At 38.3% G+C, this 26728-nt stretch overlaps 1 protein-coding gene across 3 annotated transcripts in view; it reads right to left on the bottom strand.

The window, feature by feature from the left end:
- Window positions 1–26728, bottom strand: part of pex5la (peroxisomal biogenesis factor 5-like a) — a 182439-nt gene that overhangs the window by 30205 nt on the left and 125506 nt on the right. For all 3 annotated transcript variants that reach the window (XM_030132623.1, XM_030132624.1, XM_030132625.1), the window contains one exon: window positions 24669–24764. In XM_030132623.1, coding sequence (XP_029988483.1) covers window positions 24669–24764 — 96 coding nt within the window. The remainder of the gene's footprint in view (window positions 1–24668; window positions 24765–26728) is intronic.

Here is a 26728-nt window from a genome sequence, read left to right as displayed (position 1 = left end):
TGCAAGACAAACAGTAATTCTTGTCAGCAGATGTCCCATTTCTATGGCTTGAAAAAACATGTCAGATTGGGGCTTCACCTTCTTGATTTGCTTGACATTTGAACTGTTATTTGCTGCCCTTTCAATTAACTGACTGGAGCGTTGAAGGTTATCATGGATGGAAATATACCCATCCACCTCCTGGAATAACTTTTCCTCTGAAACCTGAAAGGAAACAAATCTCCTACTAGTGAACCTAGTTAGTAACTTTAATTAGTGATTTACAAATACAGCAAATGCAAGCATATAGTCCCACTCACATTGTTGGAAAATGCATCAAAATGCAAACAAATATTAGTGTTTGAAAAAGCCTCAGCTGCAGCTAATTGTTCTAAACATAATGTTGTTAGAATCTTCTGTTCTGCAATAATGATGCAATATTTATTCAATATTTTCAAATATAAATGCACTATTTTTTATATAGACTTGGTTTATAGGTATACATACGGCTGACATAGATATACATACTTTTTCATGGGTAATACATGCTGTTAATATTGTTAATATCGTTCATTGATATACATACAGTCACAAATTGTTAATACTGTAAATTTGCATCTAATCATATTTTGTCCACTTTTATTTTTCTTTCTGCTTAGCTCTATTCTTATGTTACTTTGTAAAATTGGAAAATTTCTATTCTATTTTCTTATCTTATTTTTAGTTTTGTAATTTTATATTCACTCAATTCTTCTTTTGGTAGTACTGGTGTTTGTTAATATTGTTGCACTGACTGGAGTAGCACTTCTAATTTCATTGTACACACAATGACAATGAAGGCTATTCTATTCTATTCTATTCTATTCTATTCTATTCTATTCTATTCTATTCTATTCTATTCTAGAATGATGTGTTTGCCTTAACCCTGTAAAGCCTGAACCATTAAATGATTGGGAGAAAATTCCAGTTCTGCGAAACTGGAGCCTTTATTTTTTTCATCTGAACAACCCAAATGTTTTTTTCTTTTTAGATATCAATTTCCATGTATGACTTTCAATTTTGTATCATATTTGACCCATTGGGTCACAATGCTCAAATATTATTATTTTTGAACAAACAAAAACATAATATAACCCAAACATGTCTAACAAATTGGTAATTCCTTTTCTAAATTGTTAAAGTTCTTCCTCCTTCCTCATTAATGACAGTCTTGCAGTGTCACTGGAGAGGTCTCTGGTGAATTCATTCTTCTCCCTGGTGGATTATCTGTGTATTGCATGTAACTAATTGTATACATCAGGTTTTTAAAGAAAAAGAAATATCACACTAATCATGTAGAGGGCTTCAGAACTCATGTATCAAATATAATACATTTGGTGTTATAGGGTTAATTCTAAAGCACTTTTTAATTTGTATTTTGCCTAAAAACCAAGTATTTGATTAGATGGAAATAAGAGGCTGTGGCTTCATTTATACAACTAATCAGGTTAGGCAGTCTAAGACGAAGGCCTGGAAAGCACCAGTGTACTTTGATGAGACAGGGTGAACACTGTGGAATATAATAATGCTTCTGACATGCAATTTTCCTCTTGAGTTTGATTGTTGTGATGGCAGGGGATAAATGTTTTAGCCACTAGTGCCACTACAGAGACAGTTTAGTGTAGCCCTTGTTTGTATTGTATGTAAAGTTCTTGCCTCTTAGTTTGTTTTTTCAGCTAAATTCATGGTTCTTGGCTGTCTGTCAGTCAGAGTATGATGCCAAACAGAGTAGAACATCCTCCTCTGAATTATTGAGTTCTCTATCGCTACAAACTCATCACCACAGAACATGACAGTACTGTGTACTGTAAATGTGTGTGTAGTGACACTGCAGCCCCACAGAAATCTATAGTAAGAATATGTGTATGTGCTGTATCAAAGGGTTCCTGATCTCCACGTCTTATGATTGACATGAAGGCCAAAGTGCGGGCCCTGATGCTCAAGGCAGCAGGTAATTGCAGGCTGCTGACTCTGGAGGTGAGACCCAACTGTCAGGAAGTGCATTATTAGAGTGCTGTAATCCCATAATGCAGTGCGCTGCATCTGTCATGTTGAAAAACTACTGACACGTGTCCACAACTGTCACTGATGATATCACATGATGAAGGTTAGTTTTTACTGGATGAACATTGTTTATTAAATAGGAGCTACTAATAGAGTGCGTAATAAATAGAGGTTAGAAATGCCCGTCAAATATTATTTAATCTGACACAATAACACAATATTTGGCAATGAAATCAAAATATGCTCCCATTTTTTCTACCAATTTGCCAAAAACCGCTGTATTTATCTATGGAGAAAAGAACACCATAAAAATCCACTTCCAGATCATCATGTAGAAGCAACAAGACATGGTAGAGACATACTATGTGTGAAAATTCTCTATGTGAAATGTGATGTAGATTTGGATTTACAGGTGCAGACAAAAAAAATCTAATAATTAAATAACTACTTGCATTAGATACTATTACTGTACTGTGTTTTCAATATAAGGCTTTAAGTAACAACTTAAACCTGCAGTGCTAAACCCCTTATTGCCAAAATTTATTTACAATTCTATAAAAAAATATATGTATTAGGGATGTCCGATATTGGCTTTTTTGCCAAAAACCAATATGCCAATATTGTCCAACGCTTAATTTCCGATTCCGATATCTACCGATATCGGTGCCGATATATGTGAGATATTAAACTAATTTTAGGTAACATCACATATCTCCTGTCATGGAATTAACACATCATGCCTAATTTTATTGTGATGCCCCATTGGATGCATTCTCAAATGCAACAAGGCTTTCAAAATGTAAACACTGTCTGTGCAAAGAATACATACTTCAACTTAACTCTTTCCCTGCCAGAGCATTTTCCAGTGAGTTGGTAGCCAGCGCCAGCCTTTTTGGTCATTTTCACTAATCTTTGGAGGCTCATTGAAAATGTTGTGTTAGGAGTATGTGAACACTGAATACATCAAAAGAAAGAACAGAATTTCAACTTTTAAACACAAGAAACCATTTTATTCTATCTTCATTTGTTCGTGAGATATGAACATTTGAATATTGGTCATTTTCAGGAAAAAAAAAGAATTTTGAGCAAAAAACTGAGAAAACTGCATTTTTTTCCCAAAGATATTGATTTTCAAGATAAAACTGATTTCCTATTTACATTTTTGACTCTTTCTCATTTACCAACAGTAACACTGTATTCAAAATCACAAAATAAAATAATAATAACAATAATAATAACAAACAGCTCTAAGATATTCTATCATTCCACAAAATATTAGAGGAATCCACACCAAACTTTAGACCAAACATCTTCTAAAGCACCAGGTTCCTTCTAAACTTATCACATTTACATACATCAGTTATAAGTCTTCCACATAGTAGTTTAGCTTTTTGATATAAACTGTTCAACATTCCTCATTTTCAAGAAAAAAAGAAACAAATTCACTAAATACTGTAGATATCTGGGCTTTCCTTGGCTGTACCACATCCTCCTGTTGGACCACCTGCTGTGTTTGATCTGTAAATAATTATATGGACATCTAGTTATTTATCTCTGTATGAATATATGTATTTATTTATTTCATACTAAAGCCAAATCAAACAGTGTCTTACCTGTGTCCCTGCTGACATTCTACAGCTGAATCTGTTCTGTGTCCTCAGTCTGAATCTGAACTCACTCTAACAGATGAACACTAGCTGTCCTTTGTCTTGTCCCACCTCCGTGTGTCTGTCTTCTCCTTGAATGTTCACTATAAATGTCTCTTTTCTCTTCCTCCTGTCTGTCATTTTCTCCGTGCCCCCCCCCCATCTCCGTGTCGGACCTGAGCCGCTCCGTGTTTCCCGTGTTCTGTGTCCGTCTCCCTCACCTTCTGTTTCTCCGTTCCTGTCTCTAAATAGTTCTTCTGTAGCTCCATCATATATTGAATTGTCAGACTCTGTCTCCATAATCAACTTTAAGGCTTTTGAAACTGCGCACAGTTCCTGCAGAGTCTGCATTTCATCATTCAGTGACTGCCGCTGGATGCGTTGCCATGGGATACGGAGACTCCAGTGCGAAAACATTAAACCCGGTCCGTCATTTTTCCGAAAAAGCTGCTTAATTGTTTGTTTCTGGATTAAGGAAAGTAATTTACACGATCCGCAACAGCTTCAACTACAGTATAACAGTGAAAACATGGAGTGACGGAAAATCTCGTCATTGGCGGAGAAAGAGTTAAGTTGTGAAAAAAATGCCATATTTATTTTCTCTCCCTCCCTCCATGAGTCTGTTACAGTGTGGGAACTCTACTGTACAGTTTTGAAAACTGCACATTTCTTTCAGCTACAAACAATGCTTCATTTATGCGTCGGTAAATGCCGGTGAAATCAAAGCATTATTTTATCGGTTTTAATGATAGGCAAAAAAAACGATACCGATATTCACCGATATTACATTTTTTATGCCAGTATCGGTCCGATAATATCGGTGGGCCAATATTATCGGACATCCCTAATATATATATATACAGTACAGGCCAAAAGTTTGGGCACACCTTCTCATTCTTCGCATTTTCTTTATTTTTATGACTATTTTCATTGTAGATTCTCACTGAAGGCATCAAAACTATGAATGAACACATGTGGAATTATGTACTTACCAAAAAAGTGTGAAATAACTGAAAACATCTCTTATATTCTAGTTTCTTCAAAGTAGCCACCCTTAGCTCTGATGACTGCTTTGCACACTCTTGGCATTCTCTTGATGAGCTTCCAGAGGTAGTCACCTGAAATGGTTTCCACTTCACAGGTGTGCCTCATCAGGGTTACTTCGTGGAATTTCTTGCCTTATTGATGGGGTTGGGACCATCAGTTGTGTTGTGCAGAAGTCAGGTTGATGCACAGCTGACAGCCCTACTGGACAACTGTTAGAATACATATTATGGCGAGAACCAATCAGCTAAGTAAAGAGAAACGAGTGGCCATCATTACTTTAAGAAATGAAGGTCAGTCAGTCTGGAAAATTGCAAAAACTTTGAATGTGTCCCCAAGTGCAGTCGCAAAAACCATCAAACGCTCCAACGAAACTGGCTCACATGAGGACCGCCCCAGGAAAGGAAGACCAAGAGTCACCTCTGATGCTGAAGATAAGTTCATGCGAGTCACCAGCCTCAGAAATCGCAAATTAACAGCAGCTCAGATTAAAGACCAGATGAATGCCACACAGAGCTCTAGCAGCAGACACATCTCTACAACAACTGTCAAGAGGAGACTGCGCCAATCAGGCCTTCATGGTCAAACAGCTGCTAGGAAACCACTGCTAAGGAGAGGCAACAAACACAAGAGATTTATTTTGGCCAAGAAACACAAGGAATGGACATTAGACCAGTGGAAATCTGTGCTTTGGTCTGATGAGTCCAAATTTGAGATCTTTGGATCCAACCGCCATGTCTTTGTGCGACGCAGAAAAGGTGAACGGATGGATGCTACATGCCTGGTTCCCACCGTGAAGCATGGTGGAGGAGGTGTGATGGTGTGGGGGTGCTTTGCAGGTGACACTGTTGGGGATTTATTCAAGATTAAAGGCAACCTGAAGCTGCATGGCTGCCACAGCATCCTGCAGCGACATGCCATTCCATCCGGTCTGCGTTTAGTTGGACCATCATTTATTTTTCAACAGGACAGTGACCCCAAACACACCTCCAGGCTGTGTGAGGGATATCTGACCAAGAAGGAGAGTGATGGAGTGCTGTGCCAGATGACCTGGCCTCCACAGTCACCGGACTTGAACCCAACCGAGATGGTTTGGTTGAGCTGGACCGCAGAGTGAAGGCAAAAGGGCCAACAAGTGCTAAGCATCTCTGGGAACTTCTTCAAGACTGTTGGGAAACCATTTCAGGTGACTACCTCTGGAAGCTCATCAAGAGAATGCCAAGAGTGTGCAAAGCAGTCACCGGAGCTAAGGGTGGCTACTTTGAAGAGACTAGAATATAAGAGATGTTTTCAGTTATTTCACACTTTTTTGTTAAGTACATAATTCCACATGTGTTCATTCATAGTTTTGATGCCTTCAGTGAGAATCTACAATGAAAATAGTCATGAAAATAAAGAAAATGCAAAGAATGAGATGGTGTGTCCAAACTTTTGGCCTGTACTGTGTATATATATATATATATATATATATATAATTTATGTTTTTGCTGTCAAATGCTAAATTAAGTCTGGGCTGTTCATTTGAATATAGCACATACAATAACTATGATACAAATTAGTGACATTAGGTTTAATTGTCATAATTGTCATAATAGTAATTACTTTCCAATTTCAGGTATGTAGATTATTTTATTGATGCTACTATCGATCAGTTCCTTCGGTTAATAATCCAATCAAAACAAAAATGATCCAAAAATCTGTAGAATATTATGAAATTAATAACAGGCTATTCAAACTGATCCATGAAGGTAACATAAGTACATTCACAAAGAGTACAGAGCATCTCATTACAAAAACTGTGGAATATTGAGACAAATTTATGACAATAGTTTACAAGGGGTTAATGCTTTCTTAGCATCACAAGGGCAAAAATGTCATAATGACCTTTCAGCATACTGTGATTCAAGTCATCTGAAAGGACATTATATTCTTTACCTACTACTGGCTTGTGGAGAAAATATAGTCCATGACAGAGATTTTTGGCCTCTCACAAGCATTTTCAGACAAGTGGGGGGGGCTAAGTATGTGATTAACAGCTGTAATTACCAATAGCAGATCAGATTCTGTGAAACGTCATGTTCATCTGTTTTTAGGGTTTTGATTTTGGGCGTAGAGGACAAAGTTGCACAGGGAAGGTGTGAATTTTCTGTGTTTTCTGTGGCTCTTGCAGCTTTGATGTTGTTAATGGTACTTTTAGTTGTGTAGTTCAGTTGGTTAATGTTAGTCCAGCTCACAGGACAGGCTCTATCAGAATAATCCTGATGCTGGGTGACCATTTCATTTTCCACACATCTGTTATCTGTGTGTTATAGTTAACATTTTCTGTGTGTGTTTTTTTGTTAGGACTATAGTCATTTTAATACCACTGCTATGTGCAAATATTCCAACAGAAAAACATCTCCTAACACTTTTTTTTGCAAAAGCAGTCAGTACATTATGCATTTAGCACTGCCCTAGGCTGATTAGTTTCAGCAAATACAAACTGGTAATTTTTTCCTCTGACTCCTTAATGACATTCAAATTCAAAGCATTTCTTTTTTTTTTTTTTTTTTTTTAATAATTTAACTAGGCAATTAAAGAAAACAAAAAGTGGCATTTAAGAATGGCATGCAAAAGAGATTGCGCATAAAATGTAAAATACTATTACTAAATAAATATATATTGTATATTTTTTTACATAAATGTACAATGTATGAGTAATTGTCATATACTGTCAGAAACAAATAATATGTTAAATGGGCAAAACCATGTTAAATGATAGTGGATACTATGCAACCTCCAGATCTCCAGTATAAGCATAGAGCTAGCTCTGGATATGCACGACTTAGTCTTGTACATCTGTCTGGGTGACAAATTATGGGAAGAAACCAACATAAAGAATCTTGTTACAGTGTTTGTGTGGATGAACAGAACACCTGTTAAGTACTTAGGTCAGGTTAAGATGAACAATGAAGGTCTTACAGTTCTGTCATTCAACCAAACCCCTACAAACAGGTAAGATTCTGTCTTTTTTTCTGCATTTGAAACCCAATGGGTTCATCCTTCATTACCGTCAGAGCAGAATAATCCTGCAGACAGACAGACAGACAGACAGACAGACAGCAGTGATCATGTAACCTCCTCCATGGCGGGAACTACAGTTTTTCTCTATTTGTCATTGCATTGCAGCCTGTGTTGCTCTGTGACCTTGCCAAATGTCTTGTTAATTCCATCTCGTAGATGGTCAATTGTTTGTGCTGTGAAATCCCATCTGGTGTGTAAGTGGTCTGCTTCTTAATTGTACTGTGAATGACAACAAAGTGTTTTTAAATGACAAGAGTTTAAATCATATTTCTTTATAACACTTTCCATTGGCACTGGCACATTAATTACACAGGACAAGGCAAAGATACAGAGAAACAATTTATGTCCTGGGTATCACTGCTGTGAACACATAGCTGCAATTCTAATTTCTACAGCTCTGATGAGGTGTTATGTGAAATGGAATGAATCCAGCCTGCATCTGCTGCCAAACACTTCACCGCTGCTCGCAGATGAACTCTGAGCTGGAGGTGGGCATGCAGTAGTCGTCTCATGAATATGTTACAACAGAGGTAATTACACCAACACCTATAGCTGAAAAATCCAATTTGTGTTTCTTAGTTGGCAGAACTTATGGAGGTTGATGAGAAAACTGATACTCTGAAAAATATACAGTTTCCTAGAATGTACTTTTCAAGGGAAGATGTACTTTAATCAGGAAAACAGAATTAAAATGTTCTGCTCAGAATAGACATACACCTGATGATACTGAAGAAATTGCAAAGGACCTGCAGAGTGTGAACACCATCAGCGCATCATGACCATATGTCCACAGATAAGTGAATTTACCTCACAGCCATATTTCGGTTTATTTAAATCCTTTAGACATATGGAATATTATTATGATCTGTTTTTGCACATGCATGAAGGTGTAAACAAAATATTGAAGCTTTTACAAACAACTGTGCTATTTCAGATTCTAAAATTGAGATGGTCTGCTTTACTCCATAAATTGACCCCATACTTTAACATAGCCTCTCTGAGATACTCTGCAAAATCTTTGGTTTGAAATGATTTAATGGTCCACTGTATTTAGTTACATTTAATATTGTGGCTAAAGTTTGCCTCCAACTGAATACCCCCCTTACTCTGACCTTACAGGATCCAGTGGTTGTTTTACCTGGTCTGGGCTCCATTTTTACTGATACAATAAAAGGACTCTAGTGGTGCAACATGACAGACTCCATGAAGGGGGACATACTCCCTCCGGAGATAAAAAGGACTCATTTTACTGTAATGACGACACACCAGGTCATATTTTTGGTGGATCATTATGCAATATAAATAGTAGACAAACCTGTGAGCCATTGTTGTCTTGGTGTTTTTGGAAACAAGTCCCATATTTGTAAGACTGTGGTGCTGTGGGACAGAGAGGGGTGAAATTATCCAAGCTCATGTCGACTCACTAAAAACACCAACCACAGAGATTTAACATTTCAGGTTCTTGATAAATATTAAGACATACAGTTGTATGTGGGTCAGTAGGACTATGTGGTGCCTTTGGTGTCCCCCAGCAGAATCTGTCACCATGAACACATTGCAAAATAATGAAATTCTGGGGTTATATCATGAATGGGCAAACACTTACACATATATCAGTACAATTTCAAACATCTTGAAATGTGATTTTATCATTTCAAGCAATTTTCTTTGAGGAAATGTACATAATTTGTGCATGTCCCTCCCACTGCCCTTTTAACTTTAGTGACTTTGAAGTATTTTCATAATATCTAACATTCTACACGTGTCCTTGAAGCTGTCCACCCTGTTACTTTGGGGTATTTCCCCTTAAATAATGTGGTTGATGACATCCCTGAGGACATCATCATTTTGAGTGTCTTCATTGGAGGTGGAAATATAGTCTATGAGAGCATTTAGTATTTACATTTCAAAATCTTCATTTTGTGTTTGTACTTAGATGTGGTCAGGCTTAGCATGTCCACCCTGTCATCACAAAATATAGTTTAACATAAAACTTTTCAGAAATTCTAAATATATTTGTTGAACATTAAACAGTTCTCTTCAAAGATGACCAACTTTGCCAACCCAAGGTCCAACATGTGGTCATTAAATGTTAACTTTAGCCAAAACTGTCCACCCTGTCACTATCCACCCTGTCACCAATCCTTCAGTGACAGGGTGGACATGATAGGGTATATATGTTCGGAATGTATTCTGAACACATTTTATTACACATATTATTTACAGTAACAGCAGATATAATGGATGTGGGTGCCTTTTGTGGTATCAGTATCAGCTAGGCCTTTGGATGAATTCTGTTCTAATTCAGAGAGTCCATATAACCAGGGTGCGATTTGTTGGGGGTGGGGATCAACACCCCCTCTGGTTTTTACATCCCTACTTCTGCTCAATGACTTTCATCCTCAGGGGGGTGGGGGGGGGCAACCAACCCATTGAAATAACATACAGGTTGTGACAGTTTTCTTCTTCTGTCCTGCATTGCTGGCACTAATGTTCACCTGAACTGAACTGTCGGCAGTCTCAGAATTCGCGTACACCCCCATGCACTGAGGTGCCGTAAAGGGGGGTGGGTGACAAATTCATGGGGCCCAGCATTTGTGGGGGGGCCATAGAGCAGTGGAGGGGTCCAGTGAATACAGGTTAGAAGTTGTGAAAATTTTGTTGTAATGGCGTTAGTACAGGCACAGAATCCAAATGCAGAACTCAGAGTCAAAATGTAAAGTTCAAAAGATTTATTAGTTACACACAGGTGTAAGAAAAATATGAATGACAAAATCTTGAGGATAATGGGTGGTAATTTCCTCTTCGAATCAGCCCTCCGGACCGAGAACGACAACCCGTCTCCCCGTGTGGTTAGCGGGGTCTTTTTCCCGACTGGGGAAAAGCAAAGGGAGGTCAGGGACGGAAACAGGTCATACACAGGCAAGCTATCAATCAGGCGACAGGACATAAGGGTAGGACAAAAACTCACGTACCAGAAGTCAGGCAAGGCGATCAGAACCAGGTATCAGATGAGGCAGACAAAACCGACAGGGAGTAGGCAGTAGGCAAAAACCGGGTAAGCAAAACGGGTCAAAAACAGGAATCAAAAACAGACAGACAAGATCAGAACGCTGGTAAGTACTGCGAGAGTAACAAACTGGCGTCTGATCAGGGGAAGAGACTGAGTTTAAATACACAAAAGGGAGGGAAGACAACTAGACACAGGTGGCACAAATCAGGGCGGAGACAGGTAATCAGGGGAAAGGTGAACACAATCCAGGAAGGGAAGTAAAGACGACAGACAAGACACATGAGGGGAAACTTAACAAAATAAAACAGGAAGTGACAAACAAACATGAAAGACAGACAAGACCAGACTAGCGTCTGGCTGCAGGCATGACATTTGTGTAATAAAGTTGTATAATAGAGGAATAGAACCAGGAGTCGGATGTTGAAAGTATGTAAACTTTCACTTTCCTTTCACGCCAGCGTTAGTTATGTTAGTTTTGGACCGCACCCCCGCATGTCTAACTGCCCCCCCCCCCCGCCCCCAACAAAAAAAAGAAATACATCCCCCCCTCTGTTTTTTTTGACAAATCGCACCCTACTTATAACAGCCTGTTTGCTCAGTTACGACTAAGCAGATGTAACTAAGGAAGGTGAGGCAGTCATTATTTAGCAGCACTAAGGGGGTAAAGGGGATAATCAAACACTTTGTGTGCCCTTTTCTTTTCTCATTTCTGTGCAAAAGGACAGACGGTGTTTTGGACTGACCCTGCTTTGACCTTAAGGAGGTCGCTGTAACTGATGTTCCTGGTTCATCTGACCAGTTCCCGTCATGTGGAAAGGCAGCAGACAATCACAAAAACCCAGAAATGATTGAGCTGAAGCACTTTAGGGAATGGTGTGTCCTTAACTATGACACTGAGGCCTACTCAGGTGTTATTATAGATGTGAAGGGTACAGTGTCAAAGTAAAATGCATGCGTCAAAATGGGATAAACAAGTTTTTTTTGGTAGGTCCTCAGGAAGACGTCAGCTGGTATCATGCCGGGTAGATTCTTTACCTGATAGCAGAACTACAGATTCTGAAAAGGTGCTCTGTACAGACTGAGACATCTGTTTGGAAATGTGTAGAAGAGCAGTTACAGGAATTATTCCATGGGTGCAGTTTTTTTTTTTAAGTGAACATCTTCTGTTCTCCATTTGCTCTGTTAATACTAATAATAACAACTGCTAATCCTGTGGTTATTGGAGGACCTCCTCTATCCTCCTGAGCCACATCCACCCCAGTTAAATAATAGAAAAATGTTTCTTTAGGAGTTTCAGGTTATTTAATAAGTCATGTGTACACCTATTAAAGCGTTTGTCCACCCTGTCATGTTGGTGTCCACTCTGTCACCTTCATATATTCAAAATTTCGCTACATTTTTTGTGAGATTCCTCTATAAACATGTGAGGGCCAGATAGAATAGCTTAAAAGTTTTGTCATATAGTTTAGTTGTTAGATATTTTGGGAGAAAAGAAAATATAACTATTACAGATTTTATGGGAAAACACCCTTTTTGCCATAATTACACAATTATTAAAAATGACTTTCCTTTTAACTAACATATACTATTACAATATACAATATACATTTTATTACTGCTTTGCAATTAAAAATGATTTATTTTTACATGTATTTGCTGGTGAAAGGGTGGACATATTTTGTGGTCTGCTTGTACTTTGTCTGCTTGCAAAAAATATAAAAAATGTGGGAGCTTGACCAACATGCATTTCTAACAGCCAACAGTAGGGATGTGAAACTCATTTTAGTTCAGGCGCCACATTCAGCCCAGTATGATCTCAAATGGGCTGGACCATTAAAATAAGAAAAATGAAAAAGTAAAATTACATTATGAAAATGTTACATCTACAAACTATCCTTTAAAAATGTGAAAAAACATGAACAACCTGAAATCTCTTAAGAAATATATGTGCAATAACAATATTTTGCGTCAGTTTATCACTTAAACATGTACATTACAATTTACAGATTACAATGGATCTACAAATACACCAAACATTTAGTAACGGGCAGAATATTGGTAAAAAGGCAGTTATTTTTCTTAAGACATTTCAGTTTGTTCATATTTGTTCAGGTTATTCATATTTTTTGTGAGAGGATAGTTTATAAATGTCAACATCTTTATGTAATTTTATTTTGTTTACACTAAAACAAAGAGAAAACTGTGGAGTTGTCATTATTTATGACACATTTCCACTCTAGAATGATTTCATCATAATAACTTATGATAGTATTTTACTGGTCTGATCCAATTTAGATCATATTGGTCTGTATGTGGAACCTGAACTAAAATAATTTTGACATCCTTGATGAGAATGTGAATATGTGAATATCTTCAGTGTAATTGTTGCATTTCACAAAGTCATCCTGGTTTTGGCCCGTGGGCCATATGTTTGACACCTGTGGCCTACAGTCTACTAAACACATTGAACATAAAGTTAAGCAGAAAATCTTATTTTTTGTTTTTGTTTTGGGGGGGCATTTTGAAGTCTGAACTGAAGTGATATTGACCCCTATGGAAACTGTGATGTCAACTGACAAACATCATATCTATATAAGACATAATTCAAAAATTGGATTGAATTGGATGGAAATTAGCTCTAGAGGCCACAACTGGTTTGTGGATGTAATTTTTTTTTTTTTTTTTCTGTAAAGTCGGGGGTGTATGGAGGCTGAGTATCTTCTGGAGCCAGACTCAGACTCCTGGGGTGAGTGTACAGACATTATGGAAAGAGCAAGTTCAATGTTTAGTGAACATTTTGTACATCCAGTATGTTCCGTGTTTAATATTTTATCTTCTTACTTCAGTCAGACTTAGAGCAGTTAACTTGAGACGCAACCTTTGAAGGAAACCGAGCATATGAATAGGGTTTACTTATCCACTTTGCCCAGGGGCTTACATTACAAAAAGTCTCATTATTTACCAGTGACACAGAGCAGGCTTGAAAAAAACAAAACAAAAAACCTCTCGTCATCTGCAGAGCAGGTCTGGCCTGGCCTTTTAATGTTAATGAGCTACCCACTGCTCTGCTTCGTATGCGTAGGCCAAATCCTTGGTCAGCGAGACAAAAATAAAAGCCTGGAGTCCTGATAATGTCACTCACCGAGGAATAAAATACATTTCACTGGACAAACTGCTACGAGTGCATTTTGACAGAGTATACAGTTACCCTCTACATGGATGTCTGAGATAACACACAGAACAAGTCCATCTGGGCAGGACTTTGTATGGATGATTACCACATAGGTTGGAACCAATGGTGAATGTACAACATATGACTTTGTCTCTGGTAGGTTTTTCCTGGTAATAAACTATGGGCATTTCCACACCTACAGTACATGATTCATTTAGCCTGAGCCTGGAAATAATTAAAGTCAGAATGGTCTGTACATTTCACCTTATTTTAAAGAGGATTCCTAGAAAATTGCTAGAAATACAGTATAGTTCATCTGCATGCAGTTATTTTCAGTCTGAGATATGGGAAAATCCTTGTAAACTGAACTCCACATGCATTATCAGGGACTTCATCTTCCCTCTGGAAGTCAGATTAATGTTTCCTTATTAAAAATTCTGAATTCATATTAAAATAGGAACAGCTTATTAGACAAATAGTTTTCCTTACAAAATTATTGACCTAGCTACAGCTTCCTTTTTTTAATTTTATGTTTGTGAGATTTTACATGTAAACACATAAAACCAATAAAAAATATCTGTGGTAATATAACCTGCAAGTCTTACACCTAATTTTCTTCATTTTGAGCAAGGCTCTTCTTTTTTTTTTTTTTTTTTTCAAAAGGATCCTTTTATGTCACAAAACATAAATGTTCTCCAAACTCCAAACTCTTTTTAAAGTCTCTTGCATTTGTCTTGCAGAAAATGAAGCTTGTCCATGTACTAACAAAAAAAAACTTTTTCATATTAAATGTAAAATGAGTCTGAACCTAAATCTGAAAATTACAAATGGTACAACGAAGACACCTCAGACATTTGTACAATGACACTGTTCCTCTTCTGGTTACAAGCTGGTTAGTGTTTGATTCAACCGGATGACCAATATGGCTTTTACTCCCGGGCCAACACTGGGCTGGACAGGGGAACAGCATCAAACAAACCCACAGTGCTGCTGAAGCTGTGTTGGCTGAGACCAAACTGCCAAAACACAAATATAGGATGACACCAGATCCATTTGGAAGTAACTCACCATCAAGTTGCACTGACAGAACAGAGTGATAAGTTCGACTGTACTGGAATTAACTCTGATTCTATGAGTCAACTTGAAGAATTGGAACAACCACTGGCATAAGTAAAAGGGTTATGTGTCTATTTTGTGGAAAGACCTAGGACAGAATTACATGTCTAAACTTGACACATGACCTAAAACTGTAATAAATAATATAGAAATAATAAATACAACAAATAATGGTTTAAAAAGTGTATGTATCAAAAAATGTGATGGGGTTACTCAGTTTGGATGGAGATGATGTGACTGTGCTGTTACAGCTCACACCCTAACTGGGTATAATAGTTACAAAGGCCTATTTTATGAATTTAGAGAAAAAAATAGTGTTAGACATAAAGTCTGTATTTTGTTAGTTTTATTTTCATAACACAAGCTAAACCAGCAGACTTCACTTACAAGTGTTTTGTTTTTGTAATATTTGGACTTAGTTTGACAGCTTTCTGTTAACATTTCTCCATTCATTCATTTGCCTTAATGCTTGGTGCTGTGGTCCATCCCAGATACCACCGAGTGAAGGCAGGGTGCAGGGTGAACCTGATGGTGTCACCAGTTCATTCCAGGGCTAACATCTACTCATTTATTCATTTTTCTCCTCCTCTGGTCTTGTTATCATCTATCCTTGATATGTTGTATATAAAAAACATGTCTGAAGGATGTGTACAGCTTTGGGCTTTTGTGTCCTTGACACATGCTGATATTATTGTAAACCTTCCCCTAAATGTGCACAAGTTAATGTATGCTTAAAGCTGCAGGAGCTGGAAAACAAAATATTTGCATGTGAACTACACACCTTCCTTTTGCAGTTCTCTCTTCTGGTTTTGTGTTCTTCTTAGTCCAATTCAAAACAGTAAATATTAATTAACTTAAAGCTGTGGAAAGATGAAACTTATTTTGTAAGCCAGTGGTTCTCAAACTTTTTCCAGGGGAGTAGCTCCTAAAATATACTTTTTTAAGCCAAGTACCCCAAGTAGTAGCCAAGTGTACATATATGTATATATATATATATATATATATATATATATATATATATATATATATATATATATATATATATATATATATATATATTTATATATATATATAATTACACACACACACGCACGCACGCACGCACGCACACACACACACACACACACACACACATACATATACATATATATATATATATATATATATATATATATATATATATATGTATGTATATATTAATGCAAGTACATTTTGTGTGCAAAATATAAACTGAAAAGTGCCCTCTTTCATTGATAAGAAAAATAAATGAATTAGTCATTAATTAAAAAATGAAATTTTCATCAACAAAAAATTTATTGCTCAGCTACCTAAATGAACTGATTCTGAAAAATGTAAAATACAAATGTTCTTAAAATGTTACCAAAGCCTACACAAGATGATTGACAATAAAAGTATTATTTGTATGTATTTATTGTGTTTTATATGTCAGCCGTATTTCTCATTACTTATTTTGTATTTAGTACATGATGACTTATTTAATGTATTTTTCCGCAGCATTATTTCTCGTTACTTATTTTATATTCAGTACATGATGACTTATTTAATGTATTTTTCTGAAACAATTTCAAGAACCCCCTGAGCTTCTTCCAAGTACCTCTGGGGGTTCGCATACCCCACTTTGGGCACCCCTGTTCTAAGCTTATATGTGGAAAACACACCCCTTTCCTCAGCAGCTCTCCACTTTTCCAAGCTTAGTCAAGCAGAAGAGTCATTTCTAACAGAATTTGAACAGCAACTGATAATTACAGCCTTCAGTTCCAAAGCTTACCCCCTGCCTGTCTGAAAACACCTGTAAGCAGCCAAAACCTCCCATCACAGGGGGAAAACAGAGCCAGTTGTTAGATGCAGACTTAATACAGGCACCTCATTGCTCAGTATGTGCATGTGAACAGTGTTTTGTAGAATCTGCATTTACATTTTATTGATTTATCAACTTTTCCACCTAAATCATACCATTTCACAAAAGACTGCCTTGTTGACTTTTCTTGTTCTCTCCCCTGCCATAAAAAACAGGTACATACAGGTTCATTCTCCTCTTGGTGCTGATGATTGTGCTACATGCTAATGCTAGATACTGTGTGTCTTAGAATGGGTAAAATGCAGAGACTGAATTTCCCTACAGAGACAGAGTAGTCGCTTTTCCATTGACCCTCAAATTGCGTGAATATAACTTGCACATAAAATATTTATCTAATGGAAAAACGACAATTTTGCCAAAACTCTCTTTTTCAATTAAACATTTTTGCGCTGGGAAGAGGTGGTTTTTCAGGTGTAGCGCAATTGGTTTATCACACAAAACTGCAATGGAAAGACCTTTTTCTGCAACTAGAGTCACGTGGATTAAAAAAAAAGAATATTGACGGACATTACAACAAACGAAGAAGAAGAGTTTTTAAAGAAACTTGGCGTGGTATGTGTGGACACACCAGGAAACCAAATAATTTCTTAATTTAGTACAGGATAGAGGGGTAATATATAATAAAAATGAATATATCTGTAAATCATTATGATATTTTTGTTCGTTGCCATGGTTATGGAATGACTTCTTGTGTCAGTTTACAATAATAAATAAACAAATCATTGCATTTGATTTAATGGAAAAACCAACTTTATGCACTTCTGTTTTTTCAACATTTAGTAAATATCAGTAAAATTTTGGGCATATGTCCAATGGAAAAGTGACTAGTGAGGTAACTTTTTACACTTTAGTAGGATAAACATTCAGCTCTAAAGTAGCCGTTTAATGGTTACAAGCTCTAAACTGAACCAGGTTAAGTTAGCCTCCTAAACCTAAACTTATCTCCATTCTCTAACATCTACCAATGTAGTTTTTTGGTTTTGAAACCTTCCACACACTCACTCTCACTCTCATTTAAATCTTTGCTGCTCCACTGTGGAAGTGGAGTGGAAGTTGTTTAACTGGTAAAAAAAAAAAAAAAGCAATACTCATTAACTTTCCCCTTTTTTCCCAGCTGGCCTGTGGATTAACTCCACCGACCTTTTGATCACTAGCTCACATTCTTGACTTCCAAACAAGTGCACTGCCTCTGCAACCTCCTGCTAAGCCTCAGACCAATATTCTCCAAGATGAAAATGCAAACCTTTTCTTTATTGTTGTCTGAATCAAACAAAAGCCACACAGTCACCTTCGTCTTATCTTCATTAGCGCTGTGGGAGTGATCGTCTGTGACCCACATCAAAACACTGGTCCCTAGAGTCACATCAGTGTTTGCTGCAGCTGTTATACTTGCTCTAATCATTTTTTTTGTCACCAGCTGAGATCAGCTGATGGTGTCCTCATGGGACTTGGACACAGTTACCTTCTCAGAAAATACTTGTTCATCACCCACTTTGCAAATGAATTTGAAGCTGAGCTCTTTGTCTTGAACCACTGCCATTTTCTCCCTCTTTTCAAGGTTTCTAATATATAAAGGCCTAAAAACTATTACTCACCAATGTCTGCTTTGTACAAATCAATATCTTTGAGCCTAATTTCTTGCCTGGTCTCTCTGCAGGCCTTAATTTTCTTACATTTGGCTTCTTAACTTAATTGAATGAAATGGCAGAAAGGCTGTGTGCCGATTAAATGTTCTCTCTTCCATTTCTACCTCCATTTCTTTGTAATCATGACTGAGCATGCATATGCACAGCTACTTATATGGTATTTATCCGATTGTGGGATCAGACTTTGGCTTTTGAGTAGAAGCAGCTGACCAATGCATCAGAGCTCCTCTAGAGTAAAGGCTGACACTTGGGCTGCTTGATTGAGGTTGTGTGACACTGTTTCCAATCGATCCTTCATGTTCAGCCGTTTGTCCAGGAGCACCTTATATTCTCATTGCTTACCTTCCCCTCCGGCTGTGCATATCTGAGCATTTATCTGAACTTTGTAATTCTGGAGGCTTATACAAGATATGACATCACTACTAAGTTTGGGAAGGGATCCCCAGGCGGGCCGCTCCACTCCTTTGCAGCATCTCCTCTCACTTTCTCATCGTCATTGTGTCTCTGCTTTATTATTTATTGGCCATTACACATAGCTTGGTGCGCAGCCTCCTGTAGCCCTCGGAAAAGCTGCAGTAACTCAATAGGACAGGGTTCAATTCTATTTTCACGAAGGGAGGTTAGAGTGGTTTTATTGCAAGTAAAAATACACAACTTTTCTGCTATCTAAAATCGAGTGCAGTGCAGAAACCTTTTTGTAAACTCAGGTATCCGTTGTTGGGCCACAGTGGTCTAACCTTTCACCAGACATAATCTCAGGCTGAGGCAGATCTTGCAAAGGCTTGGAGCTTAGCCTAAGGACATGCTCTCCCAGCTAGAATTTTTTTGGTCCCTATTTTTGGCAACTATATGATATAACTATATTTAAATGTTGGAGATAAATAAATGAAATACTGAATAAAACAAGGGTATTTGAACTAGTTATTAGCAGTTTTACTAGTAACAGCAGTCCTAGTTTTTAACAGTTATAGTTCAGTTTGCTGTGCATCCATGTGTCCCCCCCCTTATTCTCTTCATTTGACCCTCTCGCTTTAACCCTTTAACTCATCATGTCAGTTGTCCATCCTCCAGAGTATAACTACCAATAACTACTCCAGGTTTTTGTCTGTTAAAGGTAATTTTTCCTTCCACTGTCACCAGGTGTTGGCTCCTGGAGGATTGTGTTGGTGTCTGTGAATTGGCTTAAGAGTCTGGTCTAGACCAGCTGTAAATTTAAAGTGTCATGAAATAGCTGTCTTTATGGTGTGACGCTATATAAATAAAATTTGATTGATCGATAAAACAGCAGTAAAAATTCTGACAGGCTTCACAGACATAATTAGTGACATTTTGACGGTTTACTAAGTGTGTTACAAAATCCACTTAATGTACAAAAATGTATGTCCAGTGTATCAGCAGTTTTAGCAGATCAGTGACAGCTAGGTATTTACTGTATTTCCTTGAAATGTCGAATGAATTTGTTGACAATTCGTTTGAAAACTCATGTCACCAAATGAAATTGTGAATTCCAAAAACAGTGCAGTAATTTAAAGATGGACCAGATCAATTACGACAAAATAATGGAGTTTGGAAATGTTTATGTTTATGCATTTGGCAGACGCTTTTTTCCAAAGCGACTTACAGGGGAAAACCAATTAAATCACTCAATCAATCAAATTTTATTTATATAGCGCCAGATCGCAACAAAAAAGTTATCTCATGACACTTTATATATAGAGTTGGTCAAAACCAGACTCTAAGCCAATTTACAGAAACCCAACAGAATCCTCCAGGAGCAAACACTTGTGACTGGTGACAGTGGTGAGGAAAAACTTCCCTTTAACAGCAGAGACCTTGAGCAGACCCAGACTCCTGGAGGATGGACGTCTGCCTTGACCAGTTGGGGTTAAAGAGAGAGGGTAAAGAAAGAGAGAGCGATAGAGATAGAGACTGGGGGAGAAGGGGGGAGTAGGGGGAGACACATGGAGGCAGTTGAGGATAGGTGAGTGATGATGATGAAGGCAGGAGAGAGGCAGGACCACCGCAGCAGGTCCAGAGATAATCCTGGGAAAATCTGTGATAAGCCTGGGAAGAACTTTATTAAAATATTTAAAATGGAATGTCTGCCAGTGCTAGGACAGGAGGTGCTCCTGGAAGAGCTGGGTCTTCAGGAGCTTCTTGAAGATAGGCAGGGATGCCTCTGTTCTCATAGTACTTGGTAGAGCGTTCCACCAACGTGGAACGACCCATGAACAGAGCCTGGATTGTCTTGTACAAGGTCTGGGGACCACCAGACAACGTTCCCCAGACGAGCGGAGTGGTCGTGGGGCAACAGAAGCTTTTATCAGTGCACCTAAGAAGGTAGGAGCAGACCCACTGAGAATTTTGTAGGCTAGGATTAAGGATTTGAATTTGACTGATTTCAGCTGTGGGTAGCCAGTGTAACTCAATAAGTAACGGGGTGACATGTGCCCTTTTAGGCTGATTGAAGACCAGATGCGCTGCTGCATTCTGGACCATCTGTAGTGGTTTGACAATACAAGCTGGGAGGCCTGTTAGAAGAGCATTGCAGTAGTCAAGGCGGGAGATAACCATAGTCTGCACCAGGAGCTGGGTGGCCTGTTGGGTTAGGTATGGCCTGATCTTTCTTAGGTTGAACATAGTGAAACAACATGATCGGGTGACAGAGGCAATGTGATCTGTGAAGGTCAACTGATTATCAATCATGACTCCCAAGTTATGTGCTACACTGGTAGGAGCCAGAGATAAAGAGTCAATACTGATAGAGATGTCATGCTGTATGGTTGGCTTAGCTGGGAAGACCAGCAGTTCAGTTTTGGACAGGTCCAGCTGAAGGTGATGGGCTTTCATCCATGCCTATATGTCAGAGAGACAGTCTGAGATTCGCGCTGAGACTGTGGAGTCATCAGGTGGGAATGCCAGATAGAGCTCGGTATCATCAAAAAAAATGGAAATGGAAACACATTACTGATTTAAACTGTTTAGTATTTTGTAACCAACCCAGTGGCTGCCAGCACTATTATGACTGTACAACACTCCTACTTCCTGTTGGAGCTGAGGTCCTTGTCCCTTGTGTGAAACTGACAATGTTGGCACTGGACTCTCATATCATTTAAACATATAAAAAGAATGATTGATGAATACCATGTTCACATAACTGTAATAAGATGACAGTAAATATATCAGGACCTGACCTCAAAAGGAGGATAACTCATCATTGTCATTGATCACCTGTTAAACCATGTGTCTTGTTTCTGACATTTCTTCCAGTACAAAATCCAAAGTCAGTCAGGTTTAGGTGCGGGGTAAAGATCCTCCCAGTTTGCTTTTTACCTCCGCCAGGAGGTATTGTGATCACTTTGCTTTGTGTGTTTGTTTGTTTGCGTGTGTGTGTGTTTGTTTGTTAGCAACTTCATGGGAAAACTATTACAACCATCTTTACCAAATTTTACCCACAGATAGACCTAGGCCCTAGGATGGACCCATTAAATTTTGGGCCAAGTAGGCCAAAGTTCAAGGTCACAGCAAGGTCACAAAATCTCAGATTTTCCTATCTCTCATCATTGAGCAATTTCCGAAAATTCATAAAAAATTCTAAACGACTCTGATTAGCCTCCAATTTGATACACCCGTAGCTTATAACAATATCTTGTATCTGGCACAAAATTGTCCACATCCACTGTGGAATGTGGACTCTGTGGACATTTCAATTTAACATTGAAAATCCCATTTATGACACATTTTTCATTATAACTCAACAAATATTGATAGGAATTTAGTATAGTTTGACATACACATGACTGGTACCAAGGTTAAACTTTTTGTGCTCTATGGAACAACCTTGAAACTGTTTAATTTAAAAAGAAATAGTCGATCCACACATGTGCACCGTTCGGGGTGCTTGGAGGAGGTTTGCGTTCTCTGAACACTTGTTTTTCTCTATGCATTTTCTCCCATTCTGGGCCTGTAACACTGTATCATTACAGTATTTAGACATTTAAAGAAAAGCCTCAGATTACTCTTATTGATGCATGTTGCTGCATAGTAGTGCTGTTCATAGTCAGAAAGAATGAGCAAAAATTATGTGAGGCTGAAGTTTTTTTTCCACACCTAATACAAAACTGTTAAAAAAATCACAGCTCATTAAAATGTTCTAATTCTCATCTCATTCACACCATCTCATCAGTGGATCAAATAGTAACATAATGCACAGTGACACTGAGGAGACGACGGTGCTGCTTTGAGCTTTTGAAACAAAACCTTAATATGTGGTTTTCCATGCGGTCATCAGGCCAAAACCTATCCAGATCCCAATAGCTCAAGAATGGCAGGCATTTTTCACAAGTAGAGTGTGGATATACAGGTCTATAATAGATTCAACCATATTAATTACTGTGACCTCACCTTCCCCTGTGATATCTGATATGTCTGGCTGTAAAATGGCCCATATGCTATCCTATTGTTAGGTGGTGGAAAGTTGCAATTCTTTTCTAGGTCAACCACACAGTGAACCTGACAGTGCAAATGTGATATGGGCTGTTTTAGTGTCAAGTAGCATCACAGAGGCAAATACACTGCAGGCATCCCAATACTAATTATAGAACAAACGCTCAAAAGAGAGTCAGGGAGTCAAAGAGAATGACCCCCTCAGGGCTTCAGGTGGACGTTCAGATTAAATGAGTAATTATCAAGTTAAAATTACTTGATTTAACTTGATTATGTAACTTTAAGCCAAGAAAGAAGAATGAGCTAAACCAGTACAGTACTAAAAATTAACATACGCATGAATGCAAAAGGAAAATGAATCCAAATCAATAGTAAAACAATGACTAGAACCTTTTGACTACTCAGTTAATATGGATAATATTTGGATACTGTAACTAATAAAAAAGGTTTTGGATGCGCAACTTTTATTTGCAATGGAGTATTTTTGCTGTGAATTAGCACTTTTACTGAAGGAAATGATGTGAGCACTCCTAATTCTGCTGTTTTTGTGCATGTGGCTCCGTTCAGGACTGTGACTAGTTCAAACCAAATCTGATATTTTAAAATATTTTGTGAACAGAGAAAAAATCAGATATGAGCAGTAAATTAGGATGGAATGGAACACTAAGACTGCGGTAACATGTAGCTGGGTATCTGGTATCTGGCTTAACTGAGATTTTTTTTCTGAATTTGTGCCTATCGTTTACACAACAATGATGGCCATGCCCACCGAAAACAATGGTTTCTAAAAACTCCAGCCAAAGTGGAGATTTTGATAAATCTCTGTTTTTGCATTTGCGTGTAAACAGAAGGAAGGAGGGAGGAGAGAGATCTCGGACTGACATCACAGTTTTTGATGGAAATACATTTGTGTCACATGTTTGACTATTGGTTAATTTTGTTTTAGCTATGGTTATGGATGTGTTTAGAGTAGTGGTTGCATTTATGTTAATGCAGATGCTTTTTGTGTGTTCGCATGTCCAAATACAGCAGCTCTGTTATGCCGACCTATATGTCGTTATAATCTGACGCTACATTCAAGAAAAGCTCAACTTCTTTGTCCAGACAAACAATTCCGGCTCCATGATTGTAGTGTGCAAAAGGATAAGTAATGGAAGTAACATTTTGTTGTGGTTCTTTCCAGGATTCTGATTGGTTAATGGTACTTGATCTTCTCACCACACAGCCATCTACAGGCTTGGCATGTTCTTGACAGTGTAGATGTACGGGGCTGTGTAAATGAAGATTTTTCTGAAAATGGTCACATGTGCACAAGGTTTTTTTGAAAGCAGAGAGAGAGAAATATCTGTTTTCCAAAATACCCAGCTACGTGTAAAGGTAGCCTAAGACTGGCATTGTGAATGTAGCTTTATTCTCCAGATGTTGCCTAGATGGTTAATGTGTGAAACTGCTTCATACATCCACAAACCCCAAATGATATGGACAAGGCAGTGCAGTGAGTAAACAAAGTTTTGCCCTTTAATGCAGATAATCCAGCTCAGTCTTGTAAAAGTCCACTGTGAGGATGGCTCTGTGTTGACAGGTGATAGATGTGCGATGTATTAAGTAGCGTTCTCCTTACCTCAACGGCAGCCTTGGCTCGCTCAAACTCTTCCTCCAGGGACTGATGTCTAGACAGGAGGGCACTGCCCCACCGCTGCTCCTTTGTAAGGCGAGCCTGTCACGCACACACACATTTCATCATATATACATATATGCACAAACAGAATCCATATTTCACACAACACTTAACAAACACTCACGCACACCGACATGGCACACAACACAACACACACACACACACACAACACACACACACACACTCACACTCACAACCACCACACACACACACACACACACACACACACACACACACACACACACTGTCAGCCGGGGGGGAGCAGGGAGAGTGTGCAGGGTCGTCCGTCTCTGCTTTCTCAGGGACGAGTAAATATCCGTGCCTCGACAAAGCCTCTGACATGCTTATGGAGGCAGGTGGATTCACTACCGTCAGCTTCTCGCTCGCCCTCTTAGCCCAGCCCCACACCTCAATGCCTTTGTACTCATCCAGCCTCTCTCAGGTTCACCCGCTCACCTCCGTGCACCTCCACATGCAATACTCTACAAAGTGCTGACAGACTTCAGGTACACGTTAGGATACGAAGCGTTGTTCAGCACGTGAAATGAAATCGACCAATTACACGCATGTGGTTTTGAATTATGGCAGCGTGGAGAGAGTTACATGATTCTGGGTTACACCTACACATTTAACTGCGAGGGGTAAATGATTTTCAAATAACCTTTCACACTTTAATGTGTTGTGGCACTAGATTTACTGTAAATGATTGTGTGTATCCCAGGGCTAGCAAATCCATTTCAGAGACTGAGCAATTGACTGCTCTTTGTGTGTGGAGTCAGCGGCTTCCCCCAGTGAGGGCTGCTCGGCAGTCAGGCCAGCCATTACCTGTAACAATTCCCATCTCTGCAGCCTGGCATTATGCAAGATTAATTGAGGTTACTTAATCTCTGTATTAATGGACTCGGAAGAAAATGCTTCCTCCATTTCTTTTAGATAACCACATTTTTTATTTATGAGAACAAAATGCATGCAGTGTTAAAGATGTTTGCTGCAGCTGTCTTTGGACAGCGCAGTAGAATGAAGGATTTGCAGTGTGTGGTAAGACTGTCCGAGGAAAAATCCACCCAAAACACAGTTCTAATGGCTAAAGATCAACAATATAATAATGTATTTTTTAGTTTAGCCATAGTTTGATGTGAAATATTTTTTAGGGATTTTTTTTTTTATAATTAAAAGTAAAATTTGTATCCTGGTGCCAGTTTTGAAAACTAGTGAGATGTAGTCGTTTTCCAACATCATGGAACTTTTCCATTTTGGCTTGTGAACCTAAATTTATCTTGACTAAAGATAAATTTGTTCAGATCCAGGAACATTAGTTCAGAGGCAAGAATACGGAGTAAAAAAAAGACTAAAAGCAAGTGAAGATGGATGTAACAATCAGAATCAGAATACTTAAATAATCCCAGGGGGAAATTATTGGGTGTTACAGTTGTTCCATTCTAGTGTAATAAAAAGTAGCAGAAAAAAAATTATCAATACAACAGAAAAAAAAAAATATACACACAAATCTCTAAATATACAAACATACATATAGCTTTGAATATGTTATTATTATATAATGTTACTGTGTTATGGTCCTAGAATGATTCCAGCTGTGAAGCTGTGAAAACGTGGGCTGGTTCATCCGGTGACACCAAGGTCCCAAGAATGAACCAGTTCAAGAACCACAACTAATCTGGTGGAAAACAGGGCAGGTCACAACCTCAGTCTCAACAGACCAGAATGTAATGCAGTCTGATGTATTTAAGGCCTCAATCTCCAGTTGATATTTTGTATTCAAATGCCTTTCATTCATAGCACCAGGTTAACATGTACCTCTTCTGTCTTTATGTAGAGACACTGAAACAATAAGGGAAAAAAGTTAACTAGGTAGAATATTAGAATATAAACGTGCAGTGCTATTTCCCCATGGGATGAAATGAGATGGTGTTGAAAGTGAAGAAAAGTCTCCCAAGTGAACCTTGAACTTCAGTTACTCTGACAGAAACTGATGACATCAAGAA

Source organism: Sphaeramia orbicularis, chromosome 4 (genome assembly GCF_902148855.1).
Source record: "Sphaeramia orbicularis chromosome 4, fSphaOr1.1, whole genome shotgun sequence".
Taxonomy (NCBI): Eukaryota; Metazoa; Chordata; class Actinopteri; order Kurtiformes; family Apogonidae; genus Sphaeramia; species Sphaeramia orbicularis.
This window is presented reverse-complemented; position numbering and strand designations above follow the sequence as displayed.